Source organism: Maylandia zebra, linkage group LG3 (assembly GCF_041146795.1).
Source record: "Maylandia zebra isolate NMK-2024a linkage group LG3, Mzebra_GT3a, whole genome shotgun sequence".
Classification (NCBI taxonomy): Eukaryota; Metazoa; Chordata; class Actinopteri; order Cichliformes; family Cichlidae; genus Maylandia; species Maylandia zebra.
The window spans coordinates 60,881,575-60,898,008 of record NC_135169.1 but is presented as its reverse complement, the minus strand read 5'-3'; the positions used below and the strand labels follow the sequence as shown (position 1 = coordinate 60,898,008).

General features: G+C 43.2%; 1 protein-coding gene across 4 annotated transcripts in view; it reads right to left on the bottom strand.

The window, feature by feature from the left end:
- Positions 1-6,132: 6,132 nt before the first annotated feature.
- mtm1 (myotubularin 1) overlaps positions 6,133-16,434 on the bottom strand; it is a 27,332-nt gene continuing 17,030 nt past the window's right edge. For 3 of the 4 annotated variants that reach the window (XM_076882051.1, XM_076882050.1, XM_014411826.4), the window contains 7 exons: positions 14,060-14,242; positions 13,802-13,957; positions 13,619-13,666; positions 13,419-13,511; positions 11,688-11,801; positions 10,448-10,624; positions 6,133-9,897 (listed from right to left, as the gene is read on the bottom strand). In XM_076882051.1, the coding sequence (XP_076738166.1) occupies positions 9,703-9,897; positions 10,448-10,624; positions 11,688-11,801; positions 13,419-13,511; positions 13,619-13,666; positions 13,802-13,957; positions 14,060-14,242 (966 nt within the window). In that variant the 3' untranslated portion in view covers positions 6,133-9,702. The remainder of the gene's footprint in view (positions 9,898-10,447; positions 10,625-11,687; positions 11,802-13,418; positions 13,512-13,618; positions 13,667-13,801; positions 13,958-14,059; positions 14,243-16,434) is intronic. The other variant, XM_014411828.4, reaches the window with a different exon arrangement.

Sequence of the window (16,434 nt, the reverse complement as noted above, 5' to 3'; positions counted from 1 at the left end):
CGGGGGTAACTGCTTAAAGGATGTTTCATATAATCTTTAAATGCAGAAAAGTTGGAGCAACCGCAAAAAATCTACATCATTAATTAAAATATTACAACAAAATTCTGTCACAGGTATTCTTCAAGACCAATAATAAACATAGGATGCACTGATACAGCATGTATACAGCATATATATATAAAGAAAATATCTTCTTGAGCTAATTTTTTTTTTTTTTAACAAAAACTCCAAGCTTTCCTAACATCAACCTGAAAAATTCATCACCCTGATAATTATCAGTAAATGTCTTAAATTAACTACTTTCTTTATGGGTAATAAATTAAATGACAATAATTGGTTTTCACTTTTTCTCCACACTTGAAAAATCTATGAAATTATATTTTTTCCTTTTTTACAGGAAGAGGAAAACATGCTTTTGTAACTGGTAAACTCGCAATTTTTATTTTATTTTATTTTTTAAACACCTGTGCAGAGGAACAGGAACATCATTCAATCATAAATCAAAATCAATCATCAGCCTGCAGCCTGGGCTGTCCTGGTGCCACGTGCACTTATGGACACCTCTATGTTCAAACATGGTGTTTGTTGCGTTTTACACAGAAGTCTGCTCAACAGAACACTGCTCCGGTTCACATCTGGCAGGCTGTTCACATCACTTCCCTCCAGGGCCCTGTTTCAGGAAGCCGGTTTAGAAAACTCAGAGTGAAAAACGATACGCAGGGTTGAGTAACCCCGAACTGTCCAACTCAGAATATTCGGTTTCAGAAAGGCTGATAACAATTAGTTCAATCAACGCGGAGTTGCTTTAACCCCAAGTTAAGCGCGCGCACGAGGATACATAAAGCCCTGATAAGCGGAGCACAGATTAAGCGAGTCACCATGGAGACGGAGGGAAAGAAGGCGCGGTCAATGTATTTTACAGCGCTTGAGGCCGAAATTCTGATGGCAGCATATGCCGATAACATGCAAATTCCGCGGAAAAAAGTAACACAGCCACAGCTGCAAAAGAAAGTGAGCATGCATGGCAAAACATAGCCGACAGAGTCAATGCGTGAGTGTTAATTTAAACATTGATCGAGGGATTTCCACCCATTTAACACGTTATTTTATTATATTTTATTTGTTATTTTATACATTTTATTTTGTGACGTGATGTGAGCGCAGGTGCAACCCAACAGGCCCCAAACGTTCCTGGCAGCAAGTAAAAATGAAATATAAAAATATAGTCCAAACAGGTAAGGTGTAATTGTATTATGAGCCATAGTGCTTGGTCTGTTTGTCCGATGTAAATCAATTGCAGTTAGAGGCTACATTAATTTTCTTTCTGTAAGCACTTATTGAAATTATCTGAGCACATTACAAGTACATATTTGCTTACTCTGTATGCTCAAATGTGGCCCGTTATAGCCAACAGAAAAAAAGCGGAGGCCCGAAAAACAGGTGGGGGTCCTCCACCACCACCACTCACAGAGGCTGAGCAGTTGGCCCTCAGCCAAAACAGTGGGCGCCCTGTGGCTGAAGGCATCTCTGCGGGGACATCCTCTGAGTCAATAACCCCGCAAGACACAAGTGCCTACATAGGGGGTAAATTCAAAATAATACATGATGTGCATACATCCTTTCTTCACAGTCACCTTTGCAGTGCGACTCATTCATTTGATAAACTCTTTACCATAATGGATTATTTTGTAGTGAAGTTATTTTCCTACTGATTTTGCCTTCCCTCAGTCTTGGTTGTCTTTGAGAGCATAATGACAATGAAGTGTAAGGTGCTTGGTATGTTTGTTAATTGCCATTTGGTCCCTTGTAAGTTATAAGTGACCTGTATAAACCTCATATTCTATCAGTTGATGGTGATGGTGTACTGCATCTGGTGCAGCCTCCTGTTGAGCCAGACCAACATGCAGTTGTGAGTAATACTCCACAGATTATATGAGTTCACAGTAGAACAGCAATGTTGTCTATTTCTTTACTACAGGAAAATAATGAAGAAACATTGACAGCTGTTACAGAGGAGGAAGCAACAGAGACACTTTATGAGGTTTACATCTTTTAATACTTTGTGTACAGGAAACACAGGCGACCAATAAAGCCAGTTGAACAAAAAATCTGTTTATTCTTCTTTCAACATGTTGAGGTGATGGGTCAAAAGAAATGATTGTGACATATGGTGTCTCTGACTGCTCTTCCATCTTGTATGTCAGTGAGAGGGTCAGGATGTTCATGGTTTGGATCACTGCTGATGTTTGGTTCAGAAGGACAGTGTTCTCCTCTAATTGTGGCAATGTTGTGAAGAATCACACATGCCACAATAATGTCACATGCCCTTTCTGGGGTGACCCTGAGTCTTTGCAGGCACTGGAACCGGGCCTTAAGCATTCCGATAGTCATTTCAATTCTGGCTCTTGTCCTGCAATGAGCCAGGTTATATCGCTGCTGTGGGCCCGGTTCAGGGTCAGGGTAAGGGGTGAGCAAATAGGGTAAACATGGATACCCCCTATCACCAAGCAAGTAGCCAGTGAACTCTCCTAAGACAGAAGGATACACTTCAGTTCAAATGTCCCTGAAGCAATTGGTCTTTATATATTTTAAAGTATTCTCAACTCACCATGTCCAAATTTTGTGTACATTCACGGAATATTTGTGAGTCATGGACAGAGCCTGGCCACTTGGCTTCCACATTTGTGATAATGTTGGCAGCATCATATATGATCTTCACAGTGCAGAGAACACAAATTAGCATCCATTACTATAATGAAATAATTTGTTAGTTTGAAATGCTACAGGGAACTATGTACCTGTACATTAATGCTGTGGAAAGACTTCCTGTTCACATAGTCTCCTTCATTTACTGAAGGAGCAATGATTGGAATGTGAGTACCATCTGTACAGCCAATCACGCCTGGGAACCCTGAAAATAAATGTAATATTTAAGTAGTAGTCCAAGTATCACCACATCATGAATTAAGTTTCGTTCATCCTGATACCTGCAATTTTGTGGCATCCCTCTTTGATAAATCTTGTGGGTCTATGACCGGGGAACACCACAAACGAGTACAGGAGACGTTTCAGTGCAACTGTAACATTCCTGACTGCCCGACAGACGGTAGCCTTGGAAACGTGCTCAGCGTCACCAATATTATACAGAAAGCTCCCGTTTGCAAAAAACCGAAGTGCAATACAAATAATATGTACAGAACTGAGAGCATGTCCACGATGTGTCACATGCGTAATATATGGCCTGAGGATGTTATTCAAATAACTTATAGATTGTGCTGAGAAACGGTGACGTTCACACAGAAAATCATCAGGAAATGATAAAATGTCCAAACGCGCTCTAATCACTCTCTCCCGGCGGAGAGCTCTGCGGAGAATTTGGGCTTCAACATCTACTGGCTCTTCAAGGAAGGAGCACGCCATGTCTGACACTTCCTACTGTCAGGTTTCCGACAAAGGGGCGGAGACAGTCAGGGTTAGTTGTAGTAAACCTGCTAGGGAGCAGGTTAGCTTCACGGCGTGTGTCGTCATAGTGACTCACTCAGGCTTCAGCTGAACTCGCTTTGTGAAACCGAAAAACCAGAGTTTTCGTTAACTCAGGGTATACTTACTCAGTTTTTCCACTAAACCGGCTTCCTGAAACAGGGCCCAGAGAGTTGACACTCCAATGTTTTACAGAGTATCTGTAGAAAATGTAGAGTCCTTATAGACTCCTACAAAGACTTTTTTTGTTTGTTTTAAATCCATCAGCCATCATCAAGCTGCTAAATACATATTTGGAGTGGCTGTAGAGCAGTAGATAGAGCTAGTAGGTGACCTGCTGCTCTACAGCCACTCCAAATATGTATTTAGCAGCTTGATGATGGCTGATGGATTTAAAAAAAAAAAAAAATCAAAAAATCAGAGTGAAGGTTGGTGGTTCAATCTCTGGCAGATTTAATATGCATGCCAAAATCTCCTTGAGCGAGACACTAAGCCCAAGTTGCTCTCTGATGCATCCATCAAAGTGTGAACATTAGATGAAGTTGTGTTTGAGTGCTCAGGTTAGAGAAGCGCTATAAAACAGACCACTGACCTTCCCTCAGTACGCAGTTAGTCAGAGAGCCTGCTGTGTTGTTGTTCTGACTGACGGTCGTGCAGGGGGCAGTGTTTCCTCCAGTAGGCAACATTCTTTTTGAAATATTTAAGTTACATTAAAATTGTGTGACGCTTTGCTGAATTGTTATTTCTTTTTGACACCAATTTGTACAGTCAAGCACATAATTATTCATAGCCCTGGTAAATTTTGACTTAAAGTTATTTTAATTCAACCAGCAAAATGTTGTTTTGCTTTTTGACTGGAAATGACACAGGTGTCTCCCAAAAGATAAGACTATGTACAAGAGGCATCATTGTGGAAAAAAATCTCAGCTTTTACTTACATTTGAACAAAAAGTATCAAGTCCAGAATTATTCATACCCTTCTCAATAATCAATAGAAAAGCCTTTATTGGGTATTACTGCAATCAAGCGCTTCCTATAAGTACAGAGCAGTGTTTTGCACGTCTCCACAGCTATTTTTGCTCATGCACCTTTAGCAACGAGCTCCACATCTTTCAGATTGGAGGGTCTTTTTACCATCACCCTGATCTTTCGCTCCCTCCACAGATTCTCAGTTGGATTGAAGTCAGGACTCTGGCTGGGTCACTGCAAAACATTAATGTTGTCTGCTAATCGTTTCTCAAGGCTGTCTGCCTTGAGTAATTGCCACTAGCAGAGCCCAGATTCACCAGAATGGCCTCGGTGGTGATCCTTGGATTCTTTTCACCTCTCTCACTGTCCTCCAGGCCAGCACAGGTGTCACTTTGGGCTTCCGACCTCGTCCTCTGAGATTTTCCAGTGCGGAACATTTTGTACTTTTTAATAATACTTTGCACTAGTGATGGGACGTTCTGTATCGAGGCTTCGAAGCGTGTGTCGAGTAATGGAGGGGGCGTTTCCGCGAAGCGCGTATCGAGGCTTGCTTCATTTATGGGAGGAGCTGAAAATGATGACGTCCGAAGCCTCGCTGCCCGGCTGTACCACGTGACTGGTTCAGGAAGCGGTTTGAACTTTGCCGCAAATAATCATTTTCCATACTGCCAGCATAAATATACACAGTATACTGCCATCACTACAATATAGATGTTTTACACACTCCTTTTGTTGTTGATATTTACAGGCTGTGTGCAAAATGCCACACTCTTCAAATTCATGCCAACTAATATTTTTACGTCCAGTAGGTGTCCTGCTAGAGCAAATGAAGCTTCAAGAAGCTTCGCGTTGGGGTGAACCAATTGGATGAAAAGCTTCAGTGCTTCATGGGGCTTCATCTGCCCATCACTACTTTGCACTGTAGCCGCTGGTCCTTTAAAACATTGAGATATAATGCTTTGTAGCCCTTTCCTGACTTGTGAGCAGCCACAATGTGCAGCCGCAGGTCCTCACTGAGCTCCTTCTCTTAACCATGACTGTCCACAAACCCACTGCAGAGAGCTGATGTTTTTCACCTGGTGAGTCAAAACAGCTGTTCCCAGTTAATCAGGGTAATTAGGATGCTTTAGAACAGCTTGGACTATTTGGACTGGTCCACAACTTTGGGTTTTCCCAGAGAAGGACAGTTTAATAATTCTGGACGTGACACTTTTTGCTCAAATGTCAATAAAAGCGGAGAAATGTTTTTTTTTTCCCACAATAATGCCTCTTGTACATCATCTTATTATCTTTTGGGAGACACCTGTGTCATTTCCAGTCAAAGAAGAACTTGCTGGTTAAATAATAGTAACTTTAAGTCAAAATTTGAATAATTATGGGCTTGACTGTGCATCCAAACTTAGCACAGCAAGCTGGAAGAACTTCACAGCATGTCTTTGGTTCAAACTGTAGAAAAAGCCCGTCTGTGATTGTCCAGCTCAGCTGAAACAAACAACCCTACATTTCTTTATTTCTACTCGTAATGCTTTTCTATGCTAGACTGTCACTGACTGTAAACACTGCAGAACAGCCTGAAGGATCTGGATGGATACAAATCTTTTTCTGTTATAGATAATATTTAGTATTTGTTGATGTAAACTGAACACACTGCAGTCACTGAATGAACACACAGCACTCAGCCAGAACACTTTAAATTAATTTAATCAGAATTATTTACAGAAAATGAGCCTTTCAACAAACCAATTAAAAGAAACACGTGAAATGTTTTCAGATTTCACCTTTTGTTTAGTACACATTTTGTGTGTATTCATTACAAAGCTGGCTATAATATGACACAAGCCCCTCAAACTACAATCCCCTACATAAATGAAAGCGTCTAACTGAAATGAACAATGGCAGAGGACGTCTCACAGACCAGAGTCAAGGATCCACACGGAGCTGGTGGCCTGACGCCGCCGCTCCTCCTCCTCCTCCTCCTGGGTTCGCACGTACAAAGCAAAAAATGCCCTCAGAGATAAAACCAAACACTTTGAACCGATGGAGCAGAAATCCAAAATTTATACCAACAATTTCTGAACCAATATTACTTTCCTTTTTATAAAACTGTAAGGTTTTACACTACATAAAATATTTGTATTTTACAACAATAGAACTTTAGACAGTAAAATAGGTTTTGATTGAGGTAATTACATTACATCATGGTGCTTATACAAAGTAAAAAAAAAAATAGATTCTCATTTGTTTTTCCCAAAATACAACCAAGAGCCCAACACACACACTTCTGTCTCTTTCTGCCTCCGCGGTCAGACCAAATACTTCGGGTCACGTTGCACCTCTTTGCACACAGCAATCAGCTTGCACTGCCTCGCTTTTCCAGAAAAGGTTCAACTTTGGAATTTGTCACACATGCAGGTAGTTTATTCTCTTTTATCCTGACAGTTGCTGTATGTTCTCCCTTCTTACGTTAGAGCTACTTTTAGAAAAACAGTAAAACCACAAGACAAGTTCTCCAAGCTTATTACAGGAAACTGATGTGAGAACTCGCCGTGTCCTACAGCTGTCACACAATGTGCATTTACAGGCTGGACACTCTAAAGGTTTATCACCGATTCGCTCCAGGTGCTTTCAGTAACTCTGATTTTTTTGCCATATTTTGGACACGCTGGGGAAACAGAGGGGCTAAATAAAGCTGATGCAGGAAAGTGTTTTGCACTGACAAGCTAAAGGTTGGCTATGAAGTCAAAGCACAAAAGCAGCAGGGTTAGCTGAACACAAAGAGAGTCAGTGAGGTTTGCAGACTTTAGAATAAAACTGTGTGAGTCTTTGTTGGACTGATGATCAGCCTGTTTTGTAGTAAACTGGCATAAACATGTTGTTGTATAAAGCTCAGGTAGAATAAAACAGCATCAGCCCATTTACCTTTTACATGGCTGAAAGATTCCTTAAAATCAAACAAGGAAAACATTTTACACGCTGCAACATGAGCTGGTTAAGCATGAGGGGAAGTTAACTTGGTCAGTTGAGGAAGGGTTGGGGTTAACTAGCAGAGACCCTGTTTGCCTCTAAAAGCATCTCAAATAAGATACAGCGCAGCTAAAGTCTCTCTGTAGAGGTGAAGGTGATCCAAGGCAGAATCTGGACATGAATCGACGCGCGTTAAAAATTACGATCGTAATAGAAATCTGCAGAATGGGCTCAAACTCCAGTTTTGAAGACATCAGACAATCGACTTTAGAGCGTAAAGAAACAAAAAGGAGAACATGACCTGTGCAGGGTTTGTGGGTCTGTGTGACGTGGAAGAAAACAGAGTCAGTTTTTCCATGAATCCATAATTTCATCGATGATGGATGAGCACTGTAGTGAGAATCCTGATAACAGTAACATTTATATGTTTGTGATTGTTAAATGTAACTGTTTGTAGGAAAGAACTTATAGGACTATGTTGCTAAAGGTATCGTCGCGAGGCGTCATCTACTTCTGTTTCCTGCATCCCTCTCAAAGACTTCCACCAGTTTCCCCTCCCACAATGCAACACTGCCAGGCTGAGATCTGCATCCACTGCTGAGTGAAGTGACTGGTTTCAAACCCCACAGCTGGCACTGCCAAAGTAACACAACGTGATTGACGTGTTACGTTTTCCTGGCAACAAGAATGACAGCGCTCCAGAATCGACGCGTCACCGCGGTTGGATGATTGGAATAAAGTGGAGGAGTCACTGCGATTGTAACAAACTACCATTCATCACAGTTTGTGTTAACTGTGATAAAGACGTCATATCAAATAGTTAGAATCAGTTGGTGCGAATAAGAAAAACATTGCCAACATTCCCACACGTCCGAGTTGGACGCTGACAGCACCTGAACATGCTGCTTGGACAGTTTTCATACGTATCCCAGGTAGAAATTTTAAACCCGCCTGAAACAACGAAAAACGATCATGATGAGCAAAGTAACCTTTTTTTAATCATTCGATGTAATTGGAATGAGTTGATCTTTGTTGGAGAAAAGAAACCAAAACAAAAAATTACAAAGCGGTGAAACAGGCGTCCAAAGGGACAGGTGATCACTCACCCTGCTCTCGAGTTGGTGACCAGCATGTTAGCACGCTGAGACCACGATGGGCCAGGACTGTACTCTGTGTGTGTTTAGTGAAAACGTTTAAATACAGGAAGTGATCCGGATCAGAGGCCAGCACCACGTGACTTTCCTTTACTCTCTCGAGCACCTGAAATATATCCTGTATCAAAGTTGCATTCATACGTGTTGAATGCTAATTAATTCCAACCAAAGTCATTGGCTAGAACTGCATTTGCTTTCAGTGATGTAGCATATAGCAGTGGCAAACATACGTGGCTCCAGATTTCCTCCTTAGCTATTAAAAAACCCCAAATGCCCCAAAACGAGACGCAATATTTACATGTAGCTGGAAATTAAACCGCCGTCCACTTGAGAACTCTAGGTCTGCTGCGCTTCGGATCACCGTACGCCTTCAGGATAGAGAACTCAGCAGCAGGAAGTGTAAAAAGTGTTGTTGTTTGTTGGTACAGGACACAAACAGCTGTGACGCAGGCAGGAGCCAGCTGACAGACAGCAGCTTTCTCACGTCTCTCTGTCAAATGCACATCAGTTTATTTCTGACGCTAAACCCGAATCGAACAAACAGGAAGTCTCCTGATTTTGCTCAACCGACCTTGACTCGTGACAGCTTAGTCTTTGGCTACGCCTGCAACCTGCAACCTGTCTTTACCTTGATTCATTTATTTTGCCCTGCATGCTGACCTCTGTAAACTGGGTGTGGCTGGAGCTCATTAAACTCTCCTAAGAAGACCTGAGGTAAAATTTCTTGTGTAATCACGACAGGATAAAACTGAACTTCAGCTCTGCTCATCTGCCTGAATGAACACAACGGTGTGTGTCCTGTGTGTGTGTGTGTGTGTGTGTTCGAGCCCTTGGACTGAAAGCTGCTCAGTGTGTTTAAGGCTTCACTGTCTGAAAAGTGTGTTTAGAAAAGTCTCGAGACAAGGCTGTACTGTGACATATTGCATAAATCACCATCACGTGGTATTAGAGTTAGACAACACTAGCGCCATCAAATCTAAAACCTATTCGCAATTTTCTGTTGTTCAACAGTTAGGGCTGCACAAAACTAATTAATTCCCTGCATGTGCAAGACACAAATCAAACTGAAGAAGGTGTAAGTGCAAGTTAGCAAGTATTTCTGATATCTGTGCATGCGCGAGTGCGTCACCAGCCCTCAGAGAGGAGTCTGTAGGTGTGTGTATTGCTGTGATGGGGTGGAGGTGGAGGAGGAGGTGGTGTTGGGGGTGGGGCTGTTAGCCAGATGAGAGGAAGTGGACGAGTCGGACAGCTGCAGCTGCTCCAGCTTCTTCAAGTATTCGTCTCTGAGGGCCAGCAGCTCCTTGTAGCGCTGCTCCACTGGACTCTGCTGCTGGAACACACACACAGACACACACATGCACGCACACGCACAAACGCACGCACACGCATGCAAAGTCACAGGTTGTACACGGGAAACTCCATATTGCAGCATTTGCTTTGAATATTGATTCTCAGAACAGGAGAGTTTCTATAAAGTCAGTTACAGAGTTACTATAATGAACCACATTTATAAAAGAATCATTCGTCAGGTCTTTCTGTCTGTAAATGTAAACGATGCCTTCTGATGATGCTGTAAACAGAAGTGGTCCTAGCACTGAACCCTGTGGAACTCCATAATTAACCTCAGTGTGTGAAGGAGACTGCGCTGAGGTCTAACACAGAGAGGAGTCCACCGTCAGAGGCCATAAGACAATCATTTGTAACTAAAGCTGTTTCTGTGCTGTGATCTCAGAGTTCTGAGATTGAGATATCCAGATATCCATTATCTGGCAAGTGAATCCAGATAACAGATATACGGCATTTGGAGTCCTGTGCAGCCGGCCACACGTTTATCCAGGCAAGCTTGCAGCATATTATAGCAAACACAAGAGCAGTCCTACCTGCTGTCGTATGCGTGGGTTCCAGCGGATGTAGTACGCTACCCAGAGCTCTAGGTGGCGCATGCTGGCAACAGGGTAGAGAACCCTGCCAGATTCTGGGGTGTAGAAGGGGTTTAAATACATATCCACCTTGCTGTTGACCAGAGACCACAGAGACACCGTCTTGGACCTCACCTCCTGCACCACAGAAGAGTTTCAGTGTCAAACACTTGCAGCTGAAGCACACGACATAAGTATGTGGACAGTGACACAGTTTTGATCATTTTGTCTGTGTAATTTTAACTTTCTTAGGGATTTTGTTTCGTAACACTGTATTTATTTTGTTGCATTGATTTCCATGCTTTGTAATACACTAACTTCCCAACTTTGAGTATAAATAAAGTATTTCTTATCACATTAACTGCAGACATTTTTATACGTAGTTCCTTATTTTCAACTTAACCTTCCAGACAGACAGCAAAACCTCGAGGAGTTGCCAAATCCATGACCTGGACATGGACTACTACTAAATGAACAGCACTGTATATCCTGGAAGACCATGGATGACAGTGAAAGACTCTCTATTTCAGAAAACCTCATTCACAACATCTAGCCAGGTCAAGAACACTTCTGAGCTGACACGTGTATCACTGACAGTGTCTACAGTTAAGAGGCACCTTTATAAATATAAACACAGTACAATGTAACAAGAAGACCGGATTAGGCCAGAAAACAACTAAAAGAGTCAGTTGTGGGAAAACATCTTTGAATGAAATGAAACCAAAATAAAGTTGCAGTAGGACGAATGAAAGAGGAAAACAGGAAAAGGAAAGTTCTTGATTTTAAATGCAAACACGGTGATGGCTGGGAAGGTACGGCTGCCAGGAGAACCAAGTCACTGCTGTTAACGGCTGACATGGATGCTGACAGAAGCAACGATGGATTCAGCCAAATACTGAAAACCTGATTGGTGATGCTTCACCATGGAAACGGATAATGAGCCAAAGCATTCTTCAAAGGACACCCGAGAGTTTCACAAGGCAAAGAAATTCTGTATTTTACAACAGCCAAGTCAGTCACCTGACCCGAACACAACGAAACATGTGATTCAGCTGCTGAAGACAAAACTGACGGCAGCATCCAGTCAGCCTTAAAGTCTGAGAGGCAGTAAAAACTCTCATTGGACCAAACTCTGTATTACGAGGACACAATTTTCGCATTTTTGCATGCATGTACATGTTATATGTGCAGGTGTTCTTACATGCTGGTCTCGTACGCTCTCGCAGTTGTACAGGAAGGTCCCGAAGCGACAGCTGTAGAGGTGATCCAGGATCGTCAGCAGGAGATGCTCGTTAAACTCGAAGGCCGTAGGGAACTAAGAGGTGAGAGTGACAATTCAAAGACTGAGTCAGTAATCTGAGACTGTGTCATCCTAACGTTAGTGAACATACAAACATTTAGCAGTGTTCCTGTCTTTTTGTTGGGATGTTTCCTTCTCTCTTTTGTCAAATGCATGAAGTCAAACAGCATTTTGAGTATTTTTGAGCCTAACCAGAGCAGCTCAGAGTGGGGGAGTGTGTGCCTGAACCAGCAGGCGGCTGGTTGGTCTGTGCAGCTGGACTGAGAAGAGTTCACAGTGTGCTGAAATAAAGTGAAATCCAGAGCGTAGCAGCCAAACAGCCGAGGAGGTGAACGTGGGGTTTCACAGTGCTGTTTACCACCTTTGTTGGTTTGATCTATACAGACAGCCCCACTGAGACGTGAGAGGCAGACAAACATTCAACTTACAACAGGAACGAGCTCTCAGTGACGATCGATGATGATTTTAGCTCAACGAAGCCAAAATTCAGTTTGAATCTTCTTCTTCTGTAACGAGCTGTTATGTTGTTTGTTGCACTCTTTGTTTATTCTCATTCATATTTGAACTATACAACAATCTGTAATGAAATTCATCCGAAATATTTGTTTTGTCCAAACGTCTTCAAGAAATGCTGCCTCTGCTGCTGATGCAGACGAGCCTCCTGGGGCTCCGGTTTCAAACTAAGCATGAACAGAGTTAACTGACACGCTCTGTTCTCAAGTTATCGGCCCTTCACGAGGTGTCGGGTTCAGGGGTCTGCTCTATATTATTGGAAATATGGTGCCGCTAGCTTCATCGGGTGACAGCTCCAGCTCCAGTATGCAGACTGGGAGTTGGAAATGAGTGGCGTGCCCACGTGAGGAAGGGAATGCATGCCGGCCTAAATGGACGAATTAAAGTATTTGTGGGTCTTGTTCATTAGTGACAAAAGTAGATGAGTGATAGAAGTAGGGAGTGGTAGCTTAACAAAGTGTCTGCTGGGTCTGCAGTAATGGTGACACTCGATACCAGTCTGCAGTGGTGGAAAGAGAAGAGGTCCGTTTAGTGAATTTACTCTCCCGTTCTTGTCAGTGGCCACAGACGATGGGTAGGGGCTGAGATGAGAAGGAGAATGATGAATGAGGCAGATAAGAGTGCCTGAAATGCCCGTCGGAGGGCATCTGGGATCTCTCTCAGCGATATGTTTAGGAGCTCAGTCGGGCTCTGGGTAGAGCCAGGATTCTAAATAAAAAGGCAGAAGATTAGACCGACTCCTGGCTCCTCCTAACTGAGCTATTTTTGGCACGTCCAACTGGGAGGAGGCCCCAAGTTAAACCCTGGTCACACTTGATTATTGACTAGCTTGGGAAGACCTGTTATGCCAAAAGAAGAGCTGGAAGAGGAAGCTGTGGCATCTCTGTTCAAGCCCTTCTGCTCTTCCATGAGTACCTACCTACTTTAGTCTATGTTGATTCAGGAGCCTGCTCCTGTGTTGACAAGCTCAGTGTTGCTACGACTGTCACAGGAAACCAGCCACGGAGGGTGTCAGGTCGAGGGGTTATCTACAAACTGCTAGCTGCTGTTTAACTACAAAGTGCAACATTGTTACGTTCCTACATTCACGCAGTGAGACGACTGAAGCGCTGCACGTACCTGTTTAGTCATCTGCCACACACAGTCGATGAACTGAACAAAGATGGGTGATCGGTCCTGATCGGCATGGTTTTTGTCACCATGTCCTATCCTCTGAACACACACACACACACACACAGATCAGAAACGTTTCCTCCTGATCAGTCGTCTTAACTCATGCGATTGAATATATTTCAGAAACTAGATGGTGAAAAACTTACGGAGGCAAATTTGTGGCCGAAGCTGATCCATTCCTTTTCAATCAAAACCTAAAAAAGACACAGATGAAAAAAATCACAACTTTTAAATATCAAACAGACATCGTGATGAAATTAAAGCCCGCTGTGCTCCTCATATCCTCTGTGAATGTCTAAGCTCATGTTCACGAGGGTGAAACGACTGACCTGGAATCCTCTGAGAGTGCGATAGTGGCTGTCCAGCATCAGCATAGCCAGAGAGGTGAGCTGTGCAGTTCGGTCCCAGCCGTCACTACAGTGAACTACTACTGAGTTCCCACTGGACACTTTGTCTGCAACTTGGATGGCTCCTGACAACACCAGCTGAGTACAAGGATTGGCACAATGCAATAAAAATACATTATTATAACAAGGTAATGTAAATGGACTGAGCGCAGTTATCAAATGCATGTAGAAACCTCTCACCTTGACATGTTCCAACCAGTGTGTAGACTCTAGGCTGGACAGCCAGTGGGATTCCTCCACGTTGGGGTAGACGATATCTTTGAGTTTCTTCTGGGATTCCCTCATGACGTGGATATTCTGGATGTCCAAGAAGATGAGCTCTGCATTTTGGTACTCATCACCCTCGTAGCCTCCTCCGGTGGCCTGAGGAGGAGGCACAAACAGTGGGCATGCATCTCTACACAGATGTGTATAATAGTATCAGTGGAATTAACTGGGTAAGAGACTTTTGTTAATGTTTGGGACTAATGATGACAGAGCTCTAACTCTTTTAGGGATCATCCTCCAACATAATAAATATTTATTATCCCAATAACCTGTCGCTGGTTATATTAGACTCATTAGCATTGTGTCGCAGCAGGTTCAGGTAGACAAAGGTTAAGAGAGAGTGTGATGGAAGTATCCACAAAAATGGCGTTTTATAGGACATTTGGTTGTTTTTTAAATGTTTTATTGCTGTTTCATTTTGGCTGAGTGTTTTTTTTGCCCCACTCACAGATCACCCAGCATCATACATACAGTGGCTCATCCCTCTTCTAATACCTGAGCAGGTGGGACTCACAGATATGAGCAGAGCGGAGCTGGTGTGCCATAACAGCATAAAAGTGAGCGTGTCAGCAGTGCAGTGTAGGCCTTCGCTACAACCTCCTCTGTGCAGATCCAGCTGCAGGTTCAAGAGTATTTGAGAGTTTTCTGACTGAATGGCTTACTGGTGTTGGGGCCCTTGGACCTAGGACGCTGGGAGGCAGACACACCCAGGACCAGAAGGACTAGAGGTGAGGTGGTGGTGTGGGGTCCTCCTCCCTGCAGCTCTGCACTGGCCCAGGTCTCCTGGGTCCACCTGTGGCAGTCTGTTGTTGCAGACCTCTGTTTAATCTTGTAACTGATGTTTGTTTTGTGAGTCTTTTGTTACAGATGCAGCAGATGGAGATTTCTCCACTTTTATCCCCCCAGCCCACCTTTCTCTATTCCTCCACCACTGCTCCACCTTCACAGCGTCTGCTCCAGCATCCACAATAACGGGAATAATAACAGTCTACAGTGCTCAAAGCAAGTATCTTTGGCACAGCAAAGCATCCGCCCATCATCACCATCAGACCCTGATTCTGTTGCTAAAACTGTCAGAAAGAACAAGTTAGAAAATCCTACATGTGACTGTGATGACTCAACGAGGAAAACCTGAGTGTCTGCGCCTGCAGCCAGGCTAACGACACCATTAGTAGTTGTCTGTTTTATGTTGTGGTTTGAATCTTATTTGTACTGTGTCACTTTTTAAATATATCACCTTACTGCCATAGACAACCAGTCAAACTGTATGACACACATCTAATGGTTCCTCTTTATTTTCATGAGTGTTTACACTGTAGATTCTCACTGAAGGCATCAGAACTATGAATGAACACATGACATTATGTAGTAAACAACTCAGGACATGTTTGATATTTCAGATTCTTCCAAACAGCCTTTGCTTTGAGTCCTGCTTTGCTCACTCTTGGCGTTCTCTCCATGAGCTTCATGAGGTCGTCTCCTGAAACGGTTTCCAACAGTCTTGAAGGAGTTCCCAGAGATGCTGAGCACTTGTTGGTCCTTTGCCTTCACTCTGAGCTCCATCTCATCCCAAACCATCCACACTGGGTTTAGGTCAGGTGACTGTGGAGGCCAGGACCCATCAGACCAAAGCACAGATGTCCTCTGGTCTAATGTCCACTCCTTGTGTTTCTCAGCAGCTGTTTGACCATAAAGGCCTGATTCACACAGTCTCCTCTGAACATGTAGAGATGTGTCTGCTACTGGAGCTCTGTGTGCATCTATCTGGGCTCTGATCTGAGCTGCTGTTAACTTGTGATTTCTGAGGCTGGTGACTCGGATGTATCCTCAGCAGCAGAGGGGACTCCTGCTCTTCCTTTCCTGGGGCGTCCTCATGTGAGACAGTTTCATCGTGGTCTTGATGGTTTTTGTGACTGCACTTGGGGACACATTCAAAGCACAACACACCTGATGGTCCCAACCTCATTAAGAAGGCAAGAAATTCAACAAATGAGCCCTGACAGGCTCACCTGTGAGGGGAAACACGTCAGGTGACGACAGCATGAAGCTCACTGAGAGAAGGCCGAGGGTTTGCAGCGCTGCCAACAAAGCAAAGGCTGGAATCTAAATTATAAGACATGTTTATCACTTTTGTCTTTACTACATAATCCCATATATCTTGCTCCATATAGGTGATGTCTTCAGTTTGTATCTACAATGTAGAAAGTAGTAAAAAATAAAGAAAAACCATTAAATGAGAAGGTGTGTCCAAACCTTTGACTGGCAGTGTATATATGGTGTACACAGGT